We start from the raw sequence: 21,468 nt of genomic DNA, 5'->3' as shown, positions 1-21,468 counted from the left end.
TGCCCAGGGATCTTGGAAATGAGACAAATGTGGAGCTGGATGCAGGCCGGATTCTGGTACAATGCCTTGTGCTGCTGTTCTGCATCACAGAGATAATGAGGTCCCTCTCAGCTCAGATCTTACACAGCGAGATGGGACCCCAGGCCTTTGTGCAGGGACTGCAGCAGAGATGGGGAAGATGCTATTTTGGGCTGGTAAGTAACACAGACCCAGTCCCCTCTTCTCCTCTAAACTCAGAGAATCCTCTCCATCAAGCATCAGGAAGCAGGGATCCTGCCCTTAACGTCAATACAACAAGGCTCTGTTTGGATTTTTCTATGTCGTTTCTCTCTTGTCCTGGCGTGTGCCATCTCATCAAGCCCCTGCTTTGTTAGGCTGTGGCTTTCTCTCTCTTTTGCACATGCTCAGGGTCCAGAATGAAAAGACTGACTCCTCTGTGCATTGATAGAAAGTGCTAAAGCAACAAAGAACTGCATTTCAAGGTCTAAGCAGCTGTGTCTCAGCAAGTCAGCCATTTCCTGCATGTCTTTGGCTCCCCTAGGTGAAATGACTGTGCCCCAGAGCCATCCCTGCTGACATAATGGATGTTTCCTCCATTTCCATTCCTCTTTCTTTCTCTCCTTCACCCCATCCATTCCTCTTTCTTTCTCTCCTTCACGTGCCACTTTATTCTATTGCCTAAGTGCAAGGAGGAGGCAAGTAGGGATGGGGGAAATACAGCTCCAAGGGAGTAGGAGATATCTGGAATGAGATTGTGGGATCCAGGTCAGGACACATTCATATTCCTATTCTAATCACACCATTCATTCAATCATTGAGTATTTATTAAGAAGCTACTATGGGATAGGTACTGGGCCCTTTTTTTAACCAAAAAGCAAATCTCAATATTACCAGATAGTATTTGACTCCTATTCAATCCCTTGTGTTTTTAGAACTTTTTCACATTCATCATTTAATTTTATGGCATGAAAACCTGGGGTCAACCAAGGTCACAGTATTACTCTATCTCTGACAAGGGAGTGGAGGCTTAGTCCAGGGTGATGAATCTACTTGCCTGAGCACTCACCCTGAACCCAAGCCCAAGCAGGTCCTGCACAATGGTCTCCTAGAGACAAGGCATCCAAGCCAAGGCACTGCTTCTATATCTTCCAGTCCAAGTCCCATTGCCTTTCTCTTTCCAATATTTTACTTAATATGAGGGTGAGTCAAAAATTACCCACACTCTGGTTATATTAAAACTTCTATAAACTCTACAGCCAGAGTGTGGATAATTTTTGACTCATCTTCATAGAATAATTTTTACAACCCCTAGTCTCCTTCATTCATCACCTCTCTCACCACCCATATCTTGCCCAGTGCCACCCTCTGTAATGAAAAGCTAATCTGCCCTCAGTGCTCAGATCCACAACCTGGCAGCACCCCACTCCTGAAGAGCCTTGGAAGGCTGTGGTCCATGAGCACCTGAGGATGCTGAACACCACCAGTGGGAGCAGCTGATCCAACAGGCTCTGGGACATCCTGGGCCTCAGCAAGAATGGCGAGTTGCTCAGCTGTTGCCCTCACGGAACATGTAGCTGAGTTAAGACAAGAGCAGATAAGCTGTATCTTGGCTTAAGGTAATTGTTGAAAGGTGAAAATCCAGTCCGTTGGAGCCTTGATGACTGTGCCAGGTAGATGGCCCGATGGTTTGATTGACACACATTTATTTGATTCTGACTGTATGTTAGGTGATGTCACTTCAGTTATCTCATCTAATGCTCACAATATATTCTGAAGTGGGTTTTAATCTCCCCATTTAAAAAAAGTAAATTTATTTATTTATTTATTGGCTGCATTCTGTCTTTCTTGCTGCACTTGGGCTTTCTCTTGTTGCTGCAAGCAGGGGCTACTCTTCATTGCAGTGTGCAGGCTTCTCATTGCAGTGGCTTCTCTTGTTGCGGATCATGGGCTCTAGATACGTGGGCTTCAGTAGTTGTGGCATGTGGGCTCAATAGTTGTGGTTCACAGGCTTAGTTGCTCTGAGGCATGTGGGATCTTCCTGGAGCAAGAATCGAACCCGTGTCCCCTTCATTGGCAGGCAGATTCTCAACCACTGTGCCACCTAGGAAGTCCCATTTCCCCATTTTTGTCAGTAAGTAAACTGAGGTTGGAGTTATGTGACAAAGTATCCAGCATCCCACAGCTGGAAGGAGAAGAGCCAGGCTTCAAGCACAATAGTATCTGCTCAGAGCCCATGCTCTTTCTACTCACCGCTCACTAAGTGGTAGGGACCCAGCTCCAGGACCCTCTCCTCCCCAGGGTGGCTTAGGCACAAGCTGTGGAGAGGAAGATCTGTGCAGGCCTCACCAGTAGCTGACTGTTCATTGTTAGTTACCCAGCCATGCAACAGGTCTGTAGCTTCCCTGGGAAGGCCCAAGCTGAGTCATGGGTTTGTTTCTTGCCTTTTTACAGGTCTGGTTGTGTTGCTACAGCTATAGCTTGGTAAGCATCATGAGTGTCTTTCCTTTTGATAGAGGAGTTTCCATCATTAGAAAACTTACATATTTGAAAATCTAAGAGAGCTGGAGTTTCAGCCTCCTATAGGACACTCAATATTGTTACAAAAGAGAAAGCAGCTCATGTAGCTCAATATCAAAAAACCAAACAACCCCATCCAAAAATGGACAGAAGACCTAAATAGACATTTCTCCAAAGAAGACCTACAAATGGCCAACAAACACATGAAAAGATGCTCCACATCACTAATCATTAGAGAAAAGCAAATGAAAATCACAATGAGGTATCACCTCACACCAGCCAGAATGGCCATCATCAAAAAATCTAGGAACAATAAATGCTGGAGAGGCTGTGGATAAAAGGGTATCCTCCTGCACTGTTGGTGTGAATGTAATTTGATACAGCCACTATGGAAAACAGTATGGAGATTCCTTAAAAAAATAAAAATAGAACTACTATATGACCGAGCAATCCCACTACTGGGCATATACCCTGAGAAAACCATAATTCAAAAAGACACATGTACCACAACGTTCACTGCAACACTATTTACAATAGCCAGGACATGGAAGCAACCTAAATGTCCATCAACAGATGAATGGATGAAGAAGATGTGGCACATGTATACAATGGAATATTACTCTGCCATGAAAAGGAATAAAACGGAGTTATTTGCAGGGAGGTGGATGGACCTAGAGTCTGTCATACAGAGTGAAGTAAGTCAGAAAGAGAAAAAAATATACCATAAGCTAACACATATACGAGGGGGAGTCAAAAATTATGCACATTCTGGTTATATTAAAGCTTCAGTTGGCCTCACTGTCTTATCAGCGCTTTCCATTCAAGGCTGCTGTTTCCCCAGTCACTGCTGTGCAGGTGTAAACATGTTACATCAGTTCATTTGTAACTGTGGTGTGAGCAAAAGTGGATGCCCCACTTGTGATTTGCACAAAAGAAGAGCAGCAGGCAGTGATTCATTTTTTGTGGTCTGAGCATGTGCATGTCCGCAAACTTCTGCCCACACTGTCGACACTCTGCAAAAACTTTGTTTTGAGGTGTTAAAGCATCCTCCCTGGAGTCCTGATCTTGCTCCATCAGACTTTCACCTGTTTGATCCCCTGAAAGCAGCCCTGCAAGGACGAAGATTCACTTCTGATGAAGTGAAGACAGTGATGCATTCGTGGCTCACAGCTCAGCCTAAAACATTTTTTAATGAGGGAATACGAAAGCTTGTTGACAGATGGACAAAGTGTATTGACAAACAAGAAGATTATGTCAAAAAATGATGTATTTATCTTTTCTAAAAGTTAATTAAAATAAATTCTACAGCCAGAGTATGGATAATTTTTGACTCACCCTCATATATGGAATCTAAAAAAATGGTACTGATGAACCCAGTGTTAGGGGAAGAATAAAGATGCAGAAATAGAGAATGGACTTAGGGACATGGGGAGGGCAGGAAGGGGAAGCTGGGACAAAGTGAGAGAATAGCATTGACATATATACACCACCAAGTGTAAAATAAATGGCTAGTGGGAAGCTGCTGCATAACACAGGGAGATCAACTCGATGATTGCTGATCAACTCCAATGAAGATCTGAGAAAGAAAGAAAGAAAGAAAGAAAGAAAGAAAGAAAGAAAGAAAGGAAGGAAGGAAGGAAGGAAGGAAGGAAGGAAGGAAGGAAGGAAGAAAGGAAGAAAGAAAGAAAAAATGAGAGAGAGAACTTCCTCAACTCCACTTCCTACAATCCTGTATCCACATTTCTTTGAACTAGAGATGGGAATGAGACAGCTAAGGATTAGGATGACACTTGTCAGGTAAGGAATTAAAATAACCGTACAATGTGTTAGCTTAGATTGGATCAGTTTTTTTTTAAAATACATCCTTATTGGAGTATAATTGCTTTGCAGTGTTGTTAGTTTCTGCTGTACAACAAAGTGAATCAGCTTTATGTATACATATATCCCCATATCCCCTCCCTCTTAAGCCTCCCTCCCACCCTCCCTATCCCACCCCTCTAGGTCGTCACAAAGCACCGAGCTGATCTCCCTGTGCTATGCAGCAGATTCCCACTAGCTATCTATTTTACGTTTGGTAGTGTATATATGTCAACGTCACTCTCTCACTACATCCCAGCCTCCCCTTCCCACCCTGTGCCCTCAAGTCTGTTCTCTATGTCTGCATCTTTATTCCTGCCCTGCCACTAGGTTCATCAGTACCATTTTTCTAGATTCCATATATACGTGTTAGCAGATGGTATTTGTTTTTCTCTTTCTGACTTACTTCAAGAGTGGATCAGTCTTTAACTCCATAGAAATTAGAACTCTTCAGGGGAAGTGGTCCAGTTTATCCTATGTTTTCTCTGACTCCATTCCCAGGTCCTTGAGAGGAGAATTTAGCTTGTAGTCTTACCTCAGCAATCTGAGCCATCCTCACATCCCCAGTGTACACAGCTCATCTATGTGTTCACCACTGTGGGCTGGGGGCCCAGGGAAGGGCGTTATGATATTGCATGACAATGCACATCCGCACACTTCTGCACACACTGTCAACACTCTGCAAGAACTTCATTTTGAGGTGTTAAAGAATCCTCCCTATAGTCCTGATCTTGCTCCATCAGACTTTCACCTGTTTGGTCCCCTGAAAGCAGCCCTTTGAGGACAAAGTTTCACTTCTGATGAAGAAATGAAGACAGTGGTGCATTTGTGGCTCACAGCTCAGCCTAAAACACTTTTTAATGAGGAAATACAAAAGCTTGTTGACAGATGGACAAAGTGTATTGAAAAGTAAGGAGATTATGTTGAAAATGATGTAGCTGTCTTTTCTGAAAGTTAATTAAAATAAATATAAATTCTGCAGCCAGAGTGTGGATAATTTTTGACTCACTCTTGTATATTTTATATAACACATATATAATATATATAGAAGACATGAGTATGAACCACTGACATTTACCTTCTTAGACATGTACACAGACATAAGACACACAGACACACACACACACACCCCCAAAAGACCTCTACAAATAAAGAGTCCTGGTTCTTTGTAGTCAAATCCAGGGGTTGTGGTAGAGAAAAATTGAAACTGGAATATTTCCTTTTTCTTCACCAGCCCTGACCAACTCTCCTCTTACTGAATGTTCAGTCTTGCCTTTCTACCTCTGTCCTCCATCCTTTGATAAGTTTAGAGAACAGTAAGCAAAGGTAAGACAAAGGAAAATGAGATTGGCCTGGGGCAGCAGGAGGAAAGTTCTGAGCATTTATACACCATTGTTCATAAGGGAGGAGTAGACGCAGAGAATGGACTGGAGAACTCGAGGTTTGGGGGAGCGGGGGGTGAAGGGGAAGCTGAGACGAAGTGAGAGAGTAGCACAGACATATATATACTACCAACTGTAAAATAGATAGCCAGTGGGAAGTTGTTGTATAACAAAGGGAGTTCAACTCGAGGATGGAAGATGGCTTAGAGGAGTGGGACGGGGAGGGTGGGGGGGGACTCGAGGGAGGGTGGGGGGGAGTCGAGGGAGGGAGGGAATATGGGGATATGTGTATAAAAACAGATGATTGAACTTGGTGTACCCCCCAAAAAATAATAAATAAATAAATAAAAATAAAAAAATAAAAAATAAAATACTTGATGAACAAACAAACAAACAAAAAAGCTGCCCAAGAAGAGGAACATTACCTCTTGCATTAATGAGCAGGGTAACAAAAGTGCCAGACTTTTGCTCTGGGAGGGTCACCGAGGGTCCAATAATGTTGCTGGCATAGACTTTTAAGAAGGAAAGAGTAGAGCTAACTGTAGTCAGTCCTATTGCCAGTAATGCAGGTGTGTGAGGAGCGGGTAGCCTGTGTCTCAGACCTTGGCAATTCTTCACTGGTGACCAAAAGGGGACTTGGTGCCTGTGGGCACACTTGCCAATAAAATCCTGGCCTCAGGACCATGTCCGCATGCTTGTTGGAGGCTGCTCGCATTCCACAAGAGTAACTGAAGACAAAGCTCTCTTTGCTTAGAGAGTTCTTTCTTGAGATTATGACAAAATTTATTTTTATTCCATGGAAAGAGAATAATCGAGAGGCTGGATTACATGAAGAATGCTTGATGAATGTATGCTCAAGAAATGAAAGTGCTATTATTATGAAATATACATTATAATTTTCATTTCCTAATAAGGAAATTGATGCTAAAGTGGTTAATTTAATTTTGGAGGACATATAGTAGATGGTGTACTGGAATTTGGTTTACAGGTCTGAATAATTCCAAAGTTCATGCTCTTTTCACCACACCTTACAGACTCCCAGTTTGTAAGTACACTTGTCATTCCAAATGCTTCTTGTATAGAGTTGGGTTGGCTTCCTCTTTTGGAAAACAATGTGGCTGTATATAACAGGAATTGTATAAATATGTATACTCTTTAGCCTCCAATTTCAATTCTTGGGTATTTTTGGAAAGACAATATGATCAAAGCATTTATGTATTAAGGTGTTTCTCAGAGTCTTGCTTATGACTGTAAAACGTGAAAAGAATGAGTAATGGTGTGTTAAATTATAATTCATAAACATGAAAAAGTATTTTAAATCATTAAAAATAAAGCAGAAATATAAGAAATGTTTGTCATCCAAAGTGAAAACAAAGATAAAAAATAGGAGATAGATGTTTTTTTTGCTGTGATGGTGACCTTGTAAATAATGATGGTGGATGCACAAAGACTGCGATTAACATGCAAAAGTGACGAGTTCTTTTATAGAGTTATGATTATGTTTTTCTTTGTATTTTCTTTTTACAAAGGTATTGCATAATGCTTTCAATAATTTTAGAGTCTTTTAAGAGACTTAGTGCCAGGCTGATAGATTACACTCATATCACAAGCGAAGTTTCTGAAAGCCAATGGATTTGATGGATGGTGCCATGGTTTGGGGTCTTGGCTTAGAGGACTTCCTGGGCAACTTCTGCAGTGACGGTTTATACCCTCTGGTCTTCAAGCCCAAGTCTCTGCTGGTGCTTTAGACACTAGGTAATTAGAGAAACACCTTGAACCAAAGAAACTATACTTCCATATACATTGGTTCACTTACTGATTCTCTAGGAAGCAGAAGCAGAAGGCATGATTCCTACTGTAGGGATTTTAATTTATTTTTGCAGAGAAAAATTAAAATATTCTAGCAAGGGTGACCATATAGTTTACTTCCCAGACTGGGATATTTTTTTCTCCCTTTTCTTAAAACAGCTTTATTGAGGTATAGTTTACATACCATGAACTTTACTCATTTTAACAATTTACTTTTGCAATTTCACTCATAATAAAATTCAATGATTTTTGTAAAATGTCACCACAAATCAATTTTAGAACATTTTTATCACCTTAAAAAGATCCCTCAGGGGACTTCCCTGGCAGTCCAGTGGGTAAGACTCCACACTTCCACTGCAGGTGGCACAGGTTTGATCCCTGGTTGGGGAAATAAGATCCTGCATGCTGCTCAGTACAGCAAAAAAAAAAAAAAAATCCCTCAAACCCATTTGCAGCCACTCCCCATTCCTGTTTAGCCCCAGGAAACACTAATCTTTCTGTGTCTACGCATTTGTCTTTTTTAAAAAAGAATTAATTAATTTATTTATTTTTGGCTGTGTTTGATCTTAGTTGCGGCATATGGGATCTTTCATTGTGGCCTGTGGGCTTCTCTCCAGTTGTGGCGTGGGCTCCAGAGCACGTGGGCTCAGTAGTTGAGGTGCATGGGCTCTAGTTGCAGCGCATGGGTTTAGTTGTCCCGCAGCATGTGGGATCTTAGTTCCCCAACCAGGGATCAAACCAGCGTCCCCTGCATTGCAAGATAAATTATTAACCACTGAACCACCAGGGAAGTCCCTACACCTTTTTCTCTTCTGGGCATTCATATGCACAAAATTGTAGTATTCATGTTGTAGATGTATCAGTACTGGGACATTTTTGAGTGAATAACAGTATAACCCTGTATAGTCCACAGAAACATGAGATGGATGGTCATCCTATTTAGAGTAGACCTGGGCCCATGAACCATTTCACCCAGGTGTAGGACATAATTTAAACAATGTACCATGAGAGTCAGCAGCATGAACATCAAGACAAATTATGGTTTCTAACATTCAATAATTTCTCATTTGAGTTTGAGACGGGCGTTTGAGGCAAATTATTGAACAAAATCCTAGAAAATATGCACTTTTCCATCTGTGAGTATGTTATATACAAAATTACTGCCTTGCTATGGTGAACTTGAGACTAATTCATTTTGCCCATCAAGAAACAGCTATTGCTATGTAACTCTGCAAGGAAACTAAATACCAAATATTTCAAGACTGTGTATTTTTTCTAGTCTAGCTAGTGCAAGGAATAAAACTAGCCTTCTCTTTACTTTGAGCAAAGAATCCTGTGGTAATCTGCAACTCTGTCCTAATCTTTGGTGAAAAGCATCCTCCTACCTCTAATCTGGCTTGATTTGGATTTAAGAAGAGAAGACTTTTCTAATTTTGTATGTTTATAGTATTGACCCCTCTACCATTCTAGTGAAGCGCTCACTTTAGGCTTATCTGAATGTGGAATTGATGTGTTGTTTTCTTTCCAGAGATTACCACTGATATGAAGATGATTCAAATTATAACAAACCAAAAGATCTGGATGAATCTGTTCTAGGGAAACATGAACTAATCAAATTGACATAAGAAGAGGTAGAAAACTTGGAAGATGTTGAAAGTGCTATTAAAAATTACCCCCAAATCTACCAGACCCAGACAGTCCTTAAACATTTAACAAAGAATTAAGAACTTTCAGAGACTAGAAAAATCTTATCAATTTATTTACATTTCACCTAAACCTGATAGAGGTAAAGAATCAGCATATATTTACTGAGCATCTATTATAGCCCAGGCATTCTGCTAGGCCCTGGGGATCAGGAGCAAATAAGATATATAAATTTCTTTTCTTCATGGCTCTTCCAATCCATCAGGATAAATCATATACCTAGATGGAAAAACTCAACATTATAAATTTGTCAATTTTCACATAGTAATTTCTAAATGTATTACAATGTAAAAATTCCAAAGCTGTGTGTGTGTGTGTGTGTGTGTGTCTGTATGTGTGTATGTGTTTCAATTGGGTGAACTGATTATCAGGTTCATTAAGAAAAATACATCAATGAAAGTTGTAAAGAAAATATTTCTTTAAAAATTTGAAATAAGGCTTCCAAATAGCCCTTCAGTGATTCTTGCCTCCTTGCCTTCTGCCCTTGCGTTGTCCCCTCTCACACTGAATAAGACTGACCTGTGTAAACAATAAGAACACTGTGGATATGTTGGAGTGGGACTTCCATCATGCTCTTTCTTGGTTCACTTACCCTGGGAGAATGAGCTGACATTCTCCCATCCCTAAAAAGATGCCACAAGGAGGCCTTGAGACCTCCTGCCAACAACCAGCACCAGCTTGCCAGTTATGTGAGTGAGTCATTTTAAGAATGGATCCTTCAGACCCAGTCAAGCCTTCAATAACTGCTCCAGTCAACATTTTGACTGCAACCTGCAGTTCTCATGAGCGAACCCAATCCAGAATCACTCAGTCAAGCTGCTGCTGAATTATAGACTCTATATGAAATAATACATATTTCTTATTGTTTTAAGTGGCTAAGTTTAGAGATAATTTGCCACACACCAATAGATAGTGAGTAGAGTCAGGAATAGCTTGGTTGTTGATATTCAGCCATGAGATTGCCCAACACCAGCGCTGTTGAAAAAGAGACATCCATTTATTTAACCAACTTGTATCAAGGGCCCTAATCAATGGGTAAGGAGAAAAAGTTTACATTAAAAACACTCATCCATTAATTAACATTAATATTTTTGAGTTCACCTTCACTGTAAGAATCCAATAGGGGTTATTATAAAATGCATAAAAAATTGATATCACAGATGGTATAGGGAAGATTCCTGCATCTGTGATGTTAATACAGACAAACTCTCTGCCTAGATTCACCGCCAAGGTTTCCACAGCTGCCAACTGCACAATCTTCATCTGTTCTGTCAGTGACTTCCTTCGTCAACATGGATTTGATGGCATTGGCTTGGATATGGAATATCCAGGGGATATAGAATATCTTGGGGAAGCCCAGCTGAGGACAAACAGCAATTTACTATCTTGATGAAGGTGGGGATGAAGCACTAGCTCTGTATCTTCTTGTAGAGAGGCTGGTGCCTTAGTGGATTTTCTGTGAGAGTTGCATTTCCTGGGGATAGCAAAGGATGCTGCCCTCAGAAGTACACTGGTGAAGGTGTTTGAGGTTTGCAGGCAACAGAAACAGACTCTGGCTAACTCAAGCCAGAAGAGGATTTATTGAAAGGATATTGGTATCTGAAGGAACCCAAGGAGGACATTGTTGAGTTGAGAAGGTGGAATCATTCATTACATCATTCGTTCAGTAAGTATTTATTAAGCACCTACTGTGATCCAGACACTGTGCTTTTCACTAGAGATAGAGCAGTGAACATGACAAACATGATCCCTCCTCTTGTGGGGCTTATAGCATAGTAGAGGGTACAGAGGGGAAAAAAAAGAAAAGAAAGAAAAATAAGATGAAAAAAGAAAAAATGAAGTAATTGCAAATGATGATAACAGCAGTGATAGCAGTAAATAGGATGGTCGGGGTCAGGGGTCTTCTCAGAGGAAGTGATATTTAAGCTGCAATACAAGGAGTTAAAAGGAGCCAGGCCTACAAAAGAGAGGTAGAAGGATTTTCTAAGGAAGTGGAAACAGCATTAGTAAAGGACTGAAGGCAGGAAAGAGCTTAACATGGCTATAAAAAAATGAGAGACTAGAGCTTTAAAAGGGAGAGTGAACTCACAGTAGGCAAGATAGCTTCTAGTCCCTCTGCCTGGAGTTCCAGTGCTTTTTCTTTCGAATTGTTATTAAATGTAACTTGAGGGAAAATTGGACAGCAACATGTAAAAGAATGAAATTAGAACACTTCCTAATACCATACACAAAAATAAACTCAAAATGGATTAACGGCCTACATGTAAGGCCAGACACTATAAAACTCCTAGAGGAAAACACAGGCAGAACACTCTACGACATACATCAAAGCAAGATCTTGCTGACCCACCTCCTAGAATCATGGAAATAAAATCAAGAATAAACAAATGGGACCTAATGAAACTTACAAGCTTTTGCACAGTGAAAGAAACCATAAACAAGACTAGAAGGCAACCCTCAGAATGGGAGAAAATACTTGCCAACAATGCATCGGACAAAGGATTAATCTCCAAAATAGACAAGCAGCTCATGCAGCTTAATACCAAAAAAGCAAATAACCCAATCCACAAATGGCCGGAAGACCTAGATAGATATTTCTCCAAGGAAGACATACAGGTGGCCAACAAACCCATGAAAAGATGCTCAACATCACTAATCATCAGAGAAATGCAAGTCAAAGCCACAATGAGGTATCACCTCACACTGGTCAGAATGGCCATCATCACAACATCTAGAAACAAGAAATGTTGGAGAGGGTGTGGAGAAAAGGGAACTCTCCTGCACTGTTGGTGGGAATGTAAGTTGGTACAGCCACTCTGGAAAACAGTTTGGAGGTTCCTTCAAAAACTAAAAATAGAACTACCATATGATCCAGTAATCCCACTCCTGGGCATATACCCAGAGAAAACCATAATCCCCAAAGAAACATGTACCATAACGTTCATTGCAGCACTATTTACAATAGCCAGGACATGGAAGCAACCTAAATGCCCATCAACAGATGAATGGATAAAGATGTGGCATATATATACAATGGAATATTACTCAGCCACAAAAAGGAATGAGATGGAGCTATATGTAATGAGGTGGATAGACCTAGAGTGTGTCATACAGAGTGAAATAAGCCAGAAAGAGAAAAACAAATACTGTATGCTAACTCATATATACGGAATGCAAAAAAAAAAAAAAGAAAAAGAAATGGTACTGATGAACCCAGTGACAGGGCAGGAATAAGGATACAGATGCAGAGAATGCATTGGAGGACATGGGGTTGGGGTGGGGTGTGGGGGGCGAAGGGGAAGCTGAGATGAAGTGAGAGAGTAGTATAGACATATATACACTACCAAGTGTAAAATAGATAGCTAGTGGGAAGTTGCTGTATAACAAAGGGAGATCAACTCAATGATGGGTGATGCCTTAGAGGGCCAGGACAGGGAGGGTGGGAGGGAGTCGTGGGAGGGAGGGGATATGCAGATATATGTATGAATACAGCTGATTGACTTTGGTGTACCTCAAAAGCTGGTACAAGGGTGTAAAGCAATTATATTCCAATAAAGAGTTTAAAAAAATTTTAAAAAAATGTATCTTGAATTCAAGGACTATTAGTATCCTTGTATCTCTTTGGTCCAAGTTACACCTTACCAGAACCTATCCCTATACTTCAGGGGCTATTTCCAGAAATAAGGGAATTCCTGTGAACTGGAAACTAGCCCAAATGGTACATGCTGTAGGAAATAGATAGTGAAGACAGCCACTAATATTCACCCTCTCTTCTCTCCAGGAAATGCTGCAGGCTTTTGAAGAAGAGGCTAAAGAAACAGGATACCCTAGACTGCTGATCACAGCAGCTATATCTGCTGGCAAAGGGACAATTGACACAGGATATGAAATTGCAGAAGTTGGGGAATGCAGTGAGCTCCCAGGGTCCCCAAATCCTAAAGCAGAGATTTCTATATTTTTTGGTGGAGAGCATCTCAAGTAGTTATGTAAACACAATGTTGAGAAAGTTGGTGCCTTCAATTGCCAAAGAAGTTTGGGGAATTAGTGGCTCCGGGATAACGTGCTGATTCCTTTAAATTGTCACCATGATGGGTGTTGGGGAAAAGAGGAACAAGATTCAAGACCCTGGAAAATCCTTATGTGTAATAGGAATCATTAGTAGTTCCTTTTGGAAGAGGTTGTAAAATCAAGAAAGCTGTTATTGACAAAGCTACTCACTTGTGATTCCCATGGTCCTGGAGATGTGTGCTTCTGAAACACACGCTCTTCTAACAAGATTTCCTTATCTTCTGCTCTGGGTTTGCCTTGTTTCTTTCAAGAAAGTAAAGGAAGATTTCTACGTAGCCCTATGGGAGTCACAGAAGATAACCTGCTTCCCGAAGGCACCCAGGAAGCCACATTAGTGGGGCCATTTGGGTATTTATTTGACATCATGAATTTCCACTGCTACAATTTCTTGCTCTTAAATTGTCCATAAGAAAATGCTCCCAAGATCTGATGGCTCAAAATCTCTCGTTCCAGGCTCCTTGATCCCATCAGCATGATGACCTATGACTTCCATGGTGCCTGGGACACACGTACAGGACACAAGTGTTCCCTGCATGTAGGAACCAAGGATCGAGGTGACATGGGTTATTTCAACTGTGTAAGAAAGAAAACCCTCAAATCATATGCAAAGGGAAGATGGGGAAGGGATTGGTAGCTTTGATAGAAAACAGGATTTCTCTTTGAGGGACAACTAGCTAGACTTTGTTAATCCTATGGAATAAACGCTAGTGAGGAATAATGTCTGTGTGGCCTTCTTCAGGAATATGCCACGAAGTACTGGAGAGACAATGGGTTCCCTTTGGAGAAGCTTATCATGGGGTTCCCTACTTCTGGGAGGACATTCCAGCTCAGCACTTCTGATACCTCAGTCTGTGCCCCAGTCTCTGGAGCAGGGTCATCTGGTCCTTACTCATGTGAGGCTGGCTTCTGGGCAGTGTTTGCCAAAGACCTGAGCATTTTTGGAAGAATGATCTCAGTGCATATGGTCATGCTTACTATTTCTCAACCTCTGGGTACAGAATTAGAATTTCACATGTTTGTAGCCTGGTTTCATAGAAACTTGTGTTCATTTTATGAAATAAAATCACATTGGAGAGAAATATGTGAAATTAATGTAGATATTTCACAACGTCCCCTTTTCCATACCCCTCCCATTTCTTACTATTTTTCTCCCTTTAACTCCTTCCTCCTCCAATACATGACATAATCTATGATGTGCTCAGTGTTGTCTTCTTCATTACCCCACAGATCTGCACATTCCCAAATAAAGCCACAAATGCCTGGATTGAAGACCAAAAAGTCCCACAGGCTTATAGAAACACTGAGTTTATGACAACATTGAGAGCTATGGATACAAGATAGGAACCGTGTAAAAAAATTAGAATTCTAGCTTTGAATCCCAAGTTTATCAGGAGCCCATTTCACTAAGATCTGTGGTTTCAAAGTTTTAAATATGCACAAAGCCGGGTAGACACCAGGCAGTGTCTAGATAAGTACTTTGAACTTGGGTGCTATGAGGTCTGACTTTGACACACCTAGAATAACTTGTAAGGCTTCAGGGCAACATTAAAACTGGGAGTCCGGGGCAGATGCAATCCACCAGCCTCCCTGTAGCACCCTTCTCGTACTTCAGTCCAGGCCCAAGAAGCCAGTAGATGAGTTCATTTTGATTCCTGCTGTACCCCCAGTGCTTGCCACTCTGCCTGACACATGGTAGGAATATGATGATGACTGACAGACTAAATAGATGACATGATGGGAAAGGGGGAATTTTTGATTCTGTGGGTTTTACACAGATCTGGAAAAGACAATCAAATTGGGACATTCCCACTCCATGCTGGGGAACTCAGACACTTGGAAGTGGAGTCTGTTTTCCCCAGTCCTGTGGAGCTCCTGCAATTAAGTCCCCTGGCCTTCAAAGACAAATGCTCTGGGGCCTCCTCTTCCGAATGCCGGACCTACAGGCTGGAGAGCCTGACATGGGGGCAGAACTCTCACTCCTATAGGAGAACGTCTGTGATATAATTATTCTTCAGTTGGTGGGTCGCCCACCCAGGGGGTGTGGGATTTGATTATATCATGAATGTGCCCCTCCTACTGTCTCATTGTTGTTACTTCTTTATGTCTGTGGATGCAGAATATGTTTTTTGGTAGGTTCGTCTTTTTTACCAATGATTATTCAGAAGTTAGTTGTGATTTTGGTGTGATGCTGAGAAGAGGTGAACTCCAGGTCCTCCTACTCTGCCATCTTGTCTAGGAACTGGAAGAGTTCCTAAAACATTTTCTCTGCCTTAAGTATCCTCTGCATCTAGCAAGCCCAAATACAAGGCCAAGCAAGCCATCCAAAGCCTCGATATGTATAGATCAACATACATATCATGGTAAGTCTGCTATTATCAAGGCTACTGATATCTACCACTAGGTAGAAAACATAAAACTGCTGCCTGGGAATTAGGGCTAGAGTGCAGGGACCCATAAGTATTTCAGTAAAGTGAAGCCACCCCACTGAACACTCAGTAGGAACCCCCGTGACCACCTACATGGATACACAACTAACCAGCACAGGGAGAGAGAGCCCTCTGAAATAATCTTTATGCTGCCAAATAGCAGTTATAAGCCCCTTGCCCCTCCCTGTGCCCCATGCTGCAGACAGCAGGGCCGGAGCAATGCAGCAGGACAAGAGTGGCTCTGTCCTCAGTCCTGGAGAGTCTGTGGGCAGGAAGAGCACGTGGAGGCAGTCACAGCTTCTCAGTCGTAATACAGGCTTAGGTAGGCCACACGGTTCCGATGCTTTCTAAAGTCTCTGTCTGTGGACAGCTGCAATGACAGAATATTGTCTAGGTGAATATTCAAATGAGAACCCTCTGCCTCTGGTCTTCCTGGTTGTGCAAAATAGAACTCTATGTTAGAGCTGCTGTGGCCTAGCTGGACCCTAACCCCATAGTAACCTAGCCTTAGTGACTCTCTCAACATCTCTATGTACATCTACCCTTTGTCATCTTACCCTGGAATATATCATACTAGGAATTATTTTCTACTTGGTAGATCATCAAGTATAGCTGGTAAACTTCTTGAAAATGAGGATTCTATTTCTAATTCTTTTTAAAGTTAATTAATTAATTAATTGGTTGCATTGGGTCTTCGTTGCAGTGTGTGGGCTTCCCAGTGCAGTGGCTTCTCTTGTTGTGGAGCACGGGCTCTAGGCAAGCGGGCTTCAGTAGTTGTGGCACATGGGCTCACTATTTGTGGTGCGCAGGCTCAGTAGTTGTGGCGCATGGGCTTAGTTGCTCCACAGCATATGGGATCTTCCTGGACCAGGTATTGAACCCATGTCCCCTGCATTGGCAGGCGGATTCTTAACCACTGCACCACCAGGGAAGTCCTATATGTTTAATTCTTGAATGCTACCCATCGGCCCTAGCACAATGATGTTAAGACATTTGGCATTTAATAAATATTTGTAGAATTGATACAAAGTTCCACTGGGGAAAAAAGACACCTCTGGAATTATGATAGCTGACATGGATTGAGAACATTTATTATGTTACAGGTACTGTGCTAAATGCTTTTCTATGATGTTTCAATCTTTACAACTTTATCGACTGAACCTATTATTATATCCATTTTAAACACAGGCAAGCTGAGGCTTAGAAAAGTTAGAGGACGCTCAGCAAGTAAATATGGAACTTGTATTTGAACCCAGGAAGTCTGTCCCTGAAATCCATGTTCCTGCCAGAATGATCCACAGCCCCTTGATGATCTAATACTCAAGTGGTGCGATGGAAAGAGCACTAGCTTTGGAGTCACAAGATCTAGATTCTAGCTGAGCAACTTCTACAAGCCACTTAATCCATCTGAATTTGTTTCCTCCTCAATCATAGAGGATAATTATCTCAGACTACCAAGGAAGATTATTTGAGGATTAAGTAAGAGAATGTGACTTTTGATCAGTCACACATACCTTTAAAAGAGATCCCCATATGCATATACACACAAAATCGTGCAAATAATTTCAGGGAACAAGGGCTTCTTGAAGCTTATTCACGGACTCCTGGTTAAGAATCACTGATGTATGTGGAAGTATTAGGTAAAGGGCTCCACAGAAGTCCAATTCTGTTACCTCAGCTTTCAGGGTTCTTTTCTGTAGACATGGAACCTGAGCCCAGTCTGGAGATCCAAATTTCATTGGCCAGGTGACTTTCTGGGGTGCCTTTATCTCTGGGTTGTATGTGCCAGGGCTAGAAATAAAAACATAAAATATTATGTTGAATGAGTTAGTCTCCAGATACATACTTCATCAGTACCACCTGTGCACCTGAACTAGTCCTAACTCGTTTGGAAGAGGCAACAGACTGATTAGATCTTAATGTCAAGTGTAGCGTTCCTTTGCCTATTTACAAATTTCTAAAGAGGTCTTAGTGTTCGAGATGTCTAGTCTTGACATGCAGTTAGGGTAAAAATCGACTCTAGTTTAAAATATTTCTGCAACCTCAGGATTCTTAGCTGAGAGACCAAAAGATCCCAGAAATAGTGAGTGATAAAAGAGATCTACCACAGTGATGCTTAAGTACTGCCCATGATGTGAAATTTCTTAACAATGGGATATCTTGTATTGCCTCTGTTCATAACACTTTGTCTTTTAGTGTAGACTCTCTGCTGTGGAAATAACACATAGAGTGGACATAGGAATCAAGATTTAAAATCTCCACTTCCTTACTACAACTTGAGAAAGTTACACTCACTCTCTGATCCTTGGATTTCTCACCAGTAAAAGAAAAACCTTGACCCTGTGCTCTACAGTTCCACACATTCTGAATGGCTTCCTTTAGGAAGCCATTTAGGAGGCATTTAGAATGCCTCCCTAGATCTATTAGACCTATGTACTCCAGCCCCGCCCCTCCGCCTCTGTTTTCATTTCCTCCTCGCCCTCCATACTGTAGCCATACTAGCCTTTGTTCTTTTTTCCTCACACCAGATTTCTTCCCAGCTTGTAGACTTTGTACTTGTAGGTCCTCCTGCCTGGGAAGCTCTGGGTCTAGATCTTCACAGGGCCTGTTCAGGCTTATCACTGTGATATTAGATCAAGGGTCATTTCCCTAGAAATACCTATCTTGACAATCCTTGCCAAAGTAGATTCCAGCCATCACTCTGTATCATATCATCTTGTTTGGTTTTATTCAGCACGTCATTAGGTCACCATACTTCCTAGTGTGCCCAGGACAGCCCCAGCTTATGGCTGCTGTCTAGTTATAATTATTAATAAGATCCCCTTTCACTCTCAGAAGTGTCACACACTGACAAAAAAATTATATGGTCAATCTCCTTATTATCACTGATATTATCTTGTTTATTTGCTTCTCATCTGTCTGGACTCTAGAATGTAAGCTCCCAGAAATCAGGAACCTTGAATGATGGGTTTAATGTGAAATCATTGGCACCTACAGAACTGCTTGGCCATTTATAAATATTTATTGAATGAATCACTATACTCTACAATATTATAATTCTAGAGACCTGGAAGGCAAGAGGTTGAATCTTTAAAGATAGATGATTTCTTATTTAGAGGACATGGTTGAGATGAAACCCCTTTTTGTATTTCTTTTCCTATTGCTCTTTGTTGAAGTGCACCAGAAAAAGGGGCACATACCCAGGATAACAGGTGTCCTTTGAATATGTCCTAAATCGAGGCAACAAGGCATTAAATGGAGCAAAATTTTGTTTGTGTGTTTGCTCCTGAGGATTGACTGTCTGGTACATGCCTGGGTAAGGTGTCATATCCTGTTTCCAAGAAAAAAATCAATATGTTAGAGGGTGATATATACACATGAAAAGCCTTCTAAGTAGAAAAAACAAAGTCATCCTTTTCCTGTTCATATATCAGCTATGGTTTAATCAGCTCAAGCTATAGAAATAGGCCTACAGTAGGTAGAAAACCAAAATAAGAGCATGGTTCAGCTACCTAAAGGTATCTAATGCTTAGGTTATGGAAATAAACCTATAGTGGGTAGAGAGCCAAGGTAACTCACTGCAGCTACTACCCCCACCATCCCACCATCGCACTCAGAGATTCTTTTAGAGCCAGTATCCCTTTCCTTGAGCTTAAGTGTCAAGGAAATGTCTAACAAGAGATTAAGAGCCTATGCTGAAGACTTGAAATCCAGTCACACAAAAGGGTGACGAAGTTGGAATTTGTTTCTTAACTGACAAGATAATATGATGCATATAAACAAAGCTTCCGGTATTTTAATGTCAGGTGTCTCAGGGCTGAAGCCCTGCCTTGGTAACGTTATTTCTGAGACTTGTTTTCCACTCTCCCAGGACACTCACACACATATTCGCAGTGCTAACATCCAAGCTTTTCAGATAGGCTTCTTAGTAGCTTTTGCCCAAATGACCTTTTTTCTTGAGTTTCAGGGCATGTTCTTTGGGTAACCTCTAGCTTTGCTCCCCATTGCAAATATATGCAGCAACATGGATCACGCTAACATCTAAGTACATTCAGCCATTTCTAACCTTGCTGATTGGCTTAAATCTCACGGCTGTTCTGGCTCCAAAAGCATATCCTTTTTTACTAGTCAGGATCTTAGAGAGGTTGTATGCCAAGCCATACTTCTTCAGGTTGTATATAGAAAAGAAAGAAAGAAAGAAAAAACACACAGAGAGAACATTATAGTTACTAAAACCAAGTGAACTTAGAATATTCCTGAATCTTCTCTGCCTAAGTTGCTCTTTCTTTCTTGATTCCTCTGAATCAAGACCATACAAGCAAATGCATAATTAATAATTAATTAATATATATTTATTATTAATATAATATATATAATAAATAATATAATTAATACAGGCAACTCTACAAAGGAATGTGGCTGGAGAGGTAGAGTGAATGACATTTCTGTGCATTCCAGTGAATCCACTCCTCTGAGCCCCACAGAGCTGAATCTGCTGTAATGCAACTATCAGTCTGATTTCATAAACTGACCTACCAGCACAGCCACAGTCCAGGTTTGGACTAAGGGGAGCTACTGAGTCACAGGCCTCTGGAGATGGGAATGGAGTCTCCTTTGGTGGGGACTATACTGGGGACTGACTGCATGAGGCCAAGGTTTGTGTTTGGTGGGGATTCAAAGGGGAGCCATGGCCCTTTAATTTCTGATATTGGCCCTGACAGCTGGTTGCAGAGGACCAGGGCAGTTTCTCATGTTGGAACCCTGAGGGTCACAAATCGCACAGGGCTTTTCTTCCAGGAAATTTGCGTATCCTTATATAGTCCGGGAACTGAGACCTACCTAAAGGAAGAGGAATACTCACGTCTTCTGCTATGTAACATCCAGGCCCTCTGTGGGGCACTCCCCTAAGAGGGAGAAACTTGTTCCCCAACAAGTTGGGGGGGTGGAAGTGAGGAAAGAGCTTCCTTTGCTGACATGTTCCAAAGGAGTAGTTAACCAGCGTCTCTGGAAAGCAAGAAAGAGGAGAAACTCACATGAGGGAAGGCCCCTGTGGACTAAGTGAAAGCTTGGGGGCAGGTGGGGTGTGGGGAGGAGGAGCAGAGACCTGGGCAGACAGAGCTCTTAACAAAACCCTGAGCAATCCAAGGAGGGGGGGTGAACTACATTTCACTCCTTTCCCTTTGGTCTTTCCCAGTCTCCCCACTACTTGACTCAACCCTCCTCACCTGGTTTGTTGAAGCACATCGCGCCAGTGCCGCTACTGCCAGCGTTTGCGTACTGTGTTGCCTAGGAAGCAGAGGCTGGCTGACAACCCCGGCCCTTGTGTTCCTGGAGGGGCGTGGCTCCTAGCGCGCCTGCGCAGCAAGTGACTGCCAGGGAAACACATTGGGTGGGAACCCACACCTCCAGGGCCAGGAGCCTAGGAGAGTGTGAGCTAACAAAAACAAAATGAGTGTATGTGTACCAAGTATATGAGGGACAGAAAAAGGCTGAGGAATTACTTCCGTTTGAGGGATATTGATGAAACATGAAAATCTAATGCGACATGTATTCCTGGATAGGATCCTGACTGAAATAAGAAAGATATGCTGCTGCAACAATTACCAAATTTGAATAGGGTCTGTGGATTTAATGACAGTGTTTATCAATATTGAATTTCAGATTGGTGGGGTTGTATGGTCATAACGTTTGAGAGAATCTCTGGG

General features: G+C 41.7%; 1 protein-coding gene across 3 annotated transcripts; it reads right to left on the bottom strand.

The window, feature by feature from the left end:
- Positions 1-13,536: 13,536 nt before the first annotated feature.
- LOC130855802 (protein pitchfork-like) lies at positions 13,537-21,102 on the bottom strand. 3 transcript variants are annotated; one of them, XM_057739836.1, is made up of 6 exons: positions 20,989-21,102; positions 20,625-20,767; positions 19,830-19,928; positions 18,964-19,094; positions 17,437-17,554; positions 13,537-16,133 (listed from the first exon to the last, which is right to left on the bottom strand). In XM_057739836.1, the coding sequence occupies exons 1-6, from the start codon at positions 21,005-21,007 to the stop codon at positions 16,065-16,067; spliced, it is 579 nt and encodes a 192-aa protein (XP_057595819.1). In that variant the 5' UTR covers positions 21,008-21,102; the 3' UTR covers positions 13,537-16,064. The 3 variants fall into 3 exon arrangements, with proteins under 3 accessions (XP_057595819.1, XP_057595895.1, XP_057595979.1); XM_057739912.1 differs by having other exon boundaries at positions 19,830-19,925; XM_057739996.1 differs by lacking the exon at positions 19,830-19,928.
- Positions 21,103-21,468: the final 366 nt, after the last annotated feature.

Source organism: Hippopotamus amphibius, chromosome 1, assembly GCF_030028045.1.
Source record: "Hippopotamus amphibius kiboko isolate mHipAmp2 chromosome 1, mHipAmp2.hap2, whole genome shotgun sequence".
Lineage (NCBI taxonomy): Eukaryota > Metazoa > Chordata > Mammalia > Artiodactyla > Hippopotamidae > Hippopotamus > Hippopotamus amphibius.
The sequence above is the reverse complement of the archived record's forward strand: the minus strand, read 5'-3'. Positions and strand labels throughout refer to the sequence as shown.

Excerpts from the sequence above, each read along its gene's own strand:
- LOC130855802 (XM_057739836.1), bottom strand. Across the intron at positions 19,095-19,829 it reads GATTTAAGCCAATCAGCAAG|GATATGACACCTTACCCAGG; the intron begins GTTAGAAATGGC and ends TCTTGGAAACAG. Across the intron at positions 17,555-18,963 it reads AAGGACACCTGTTATCCTGG|CCCTGGCACATACAACCCAG; the intron begins GTATGTGCCCCT and ends TTTTATTTCTAG.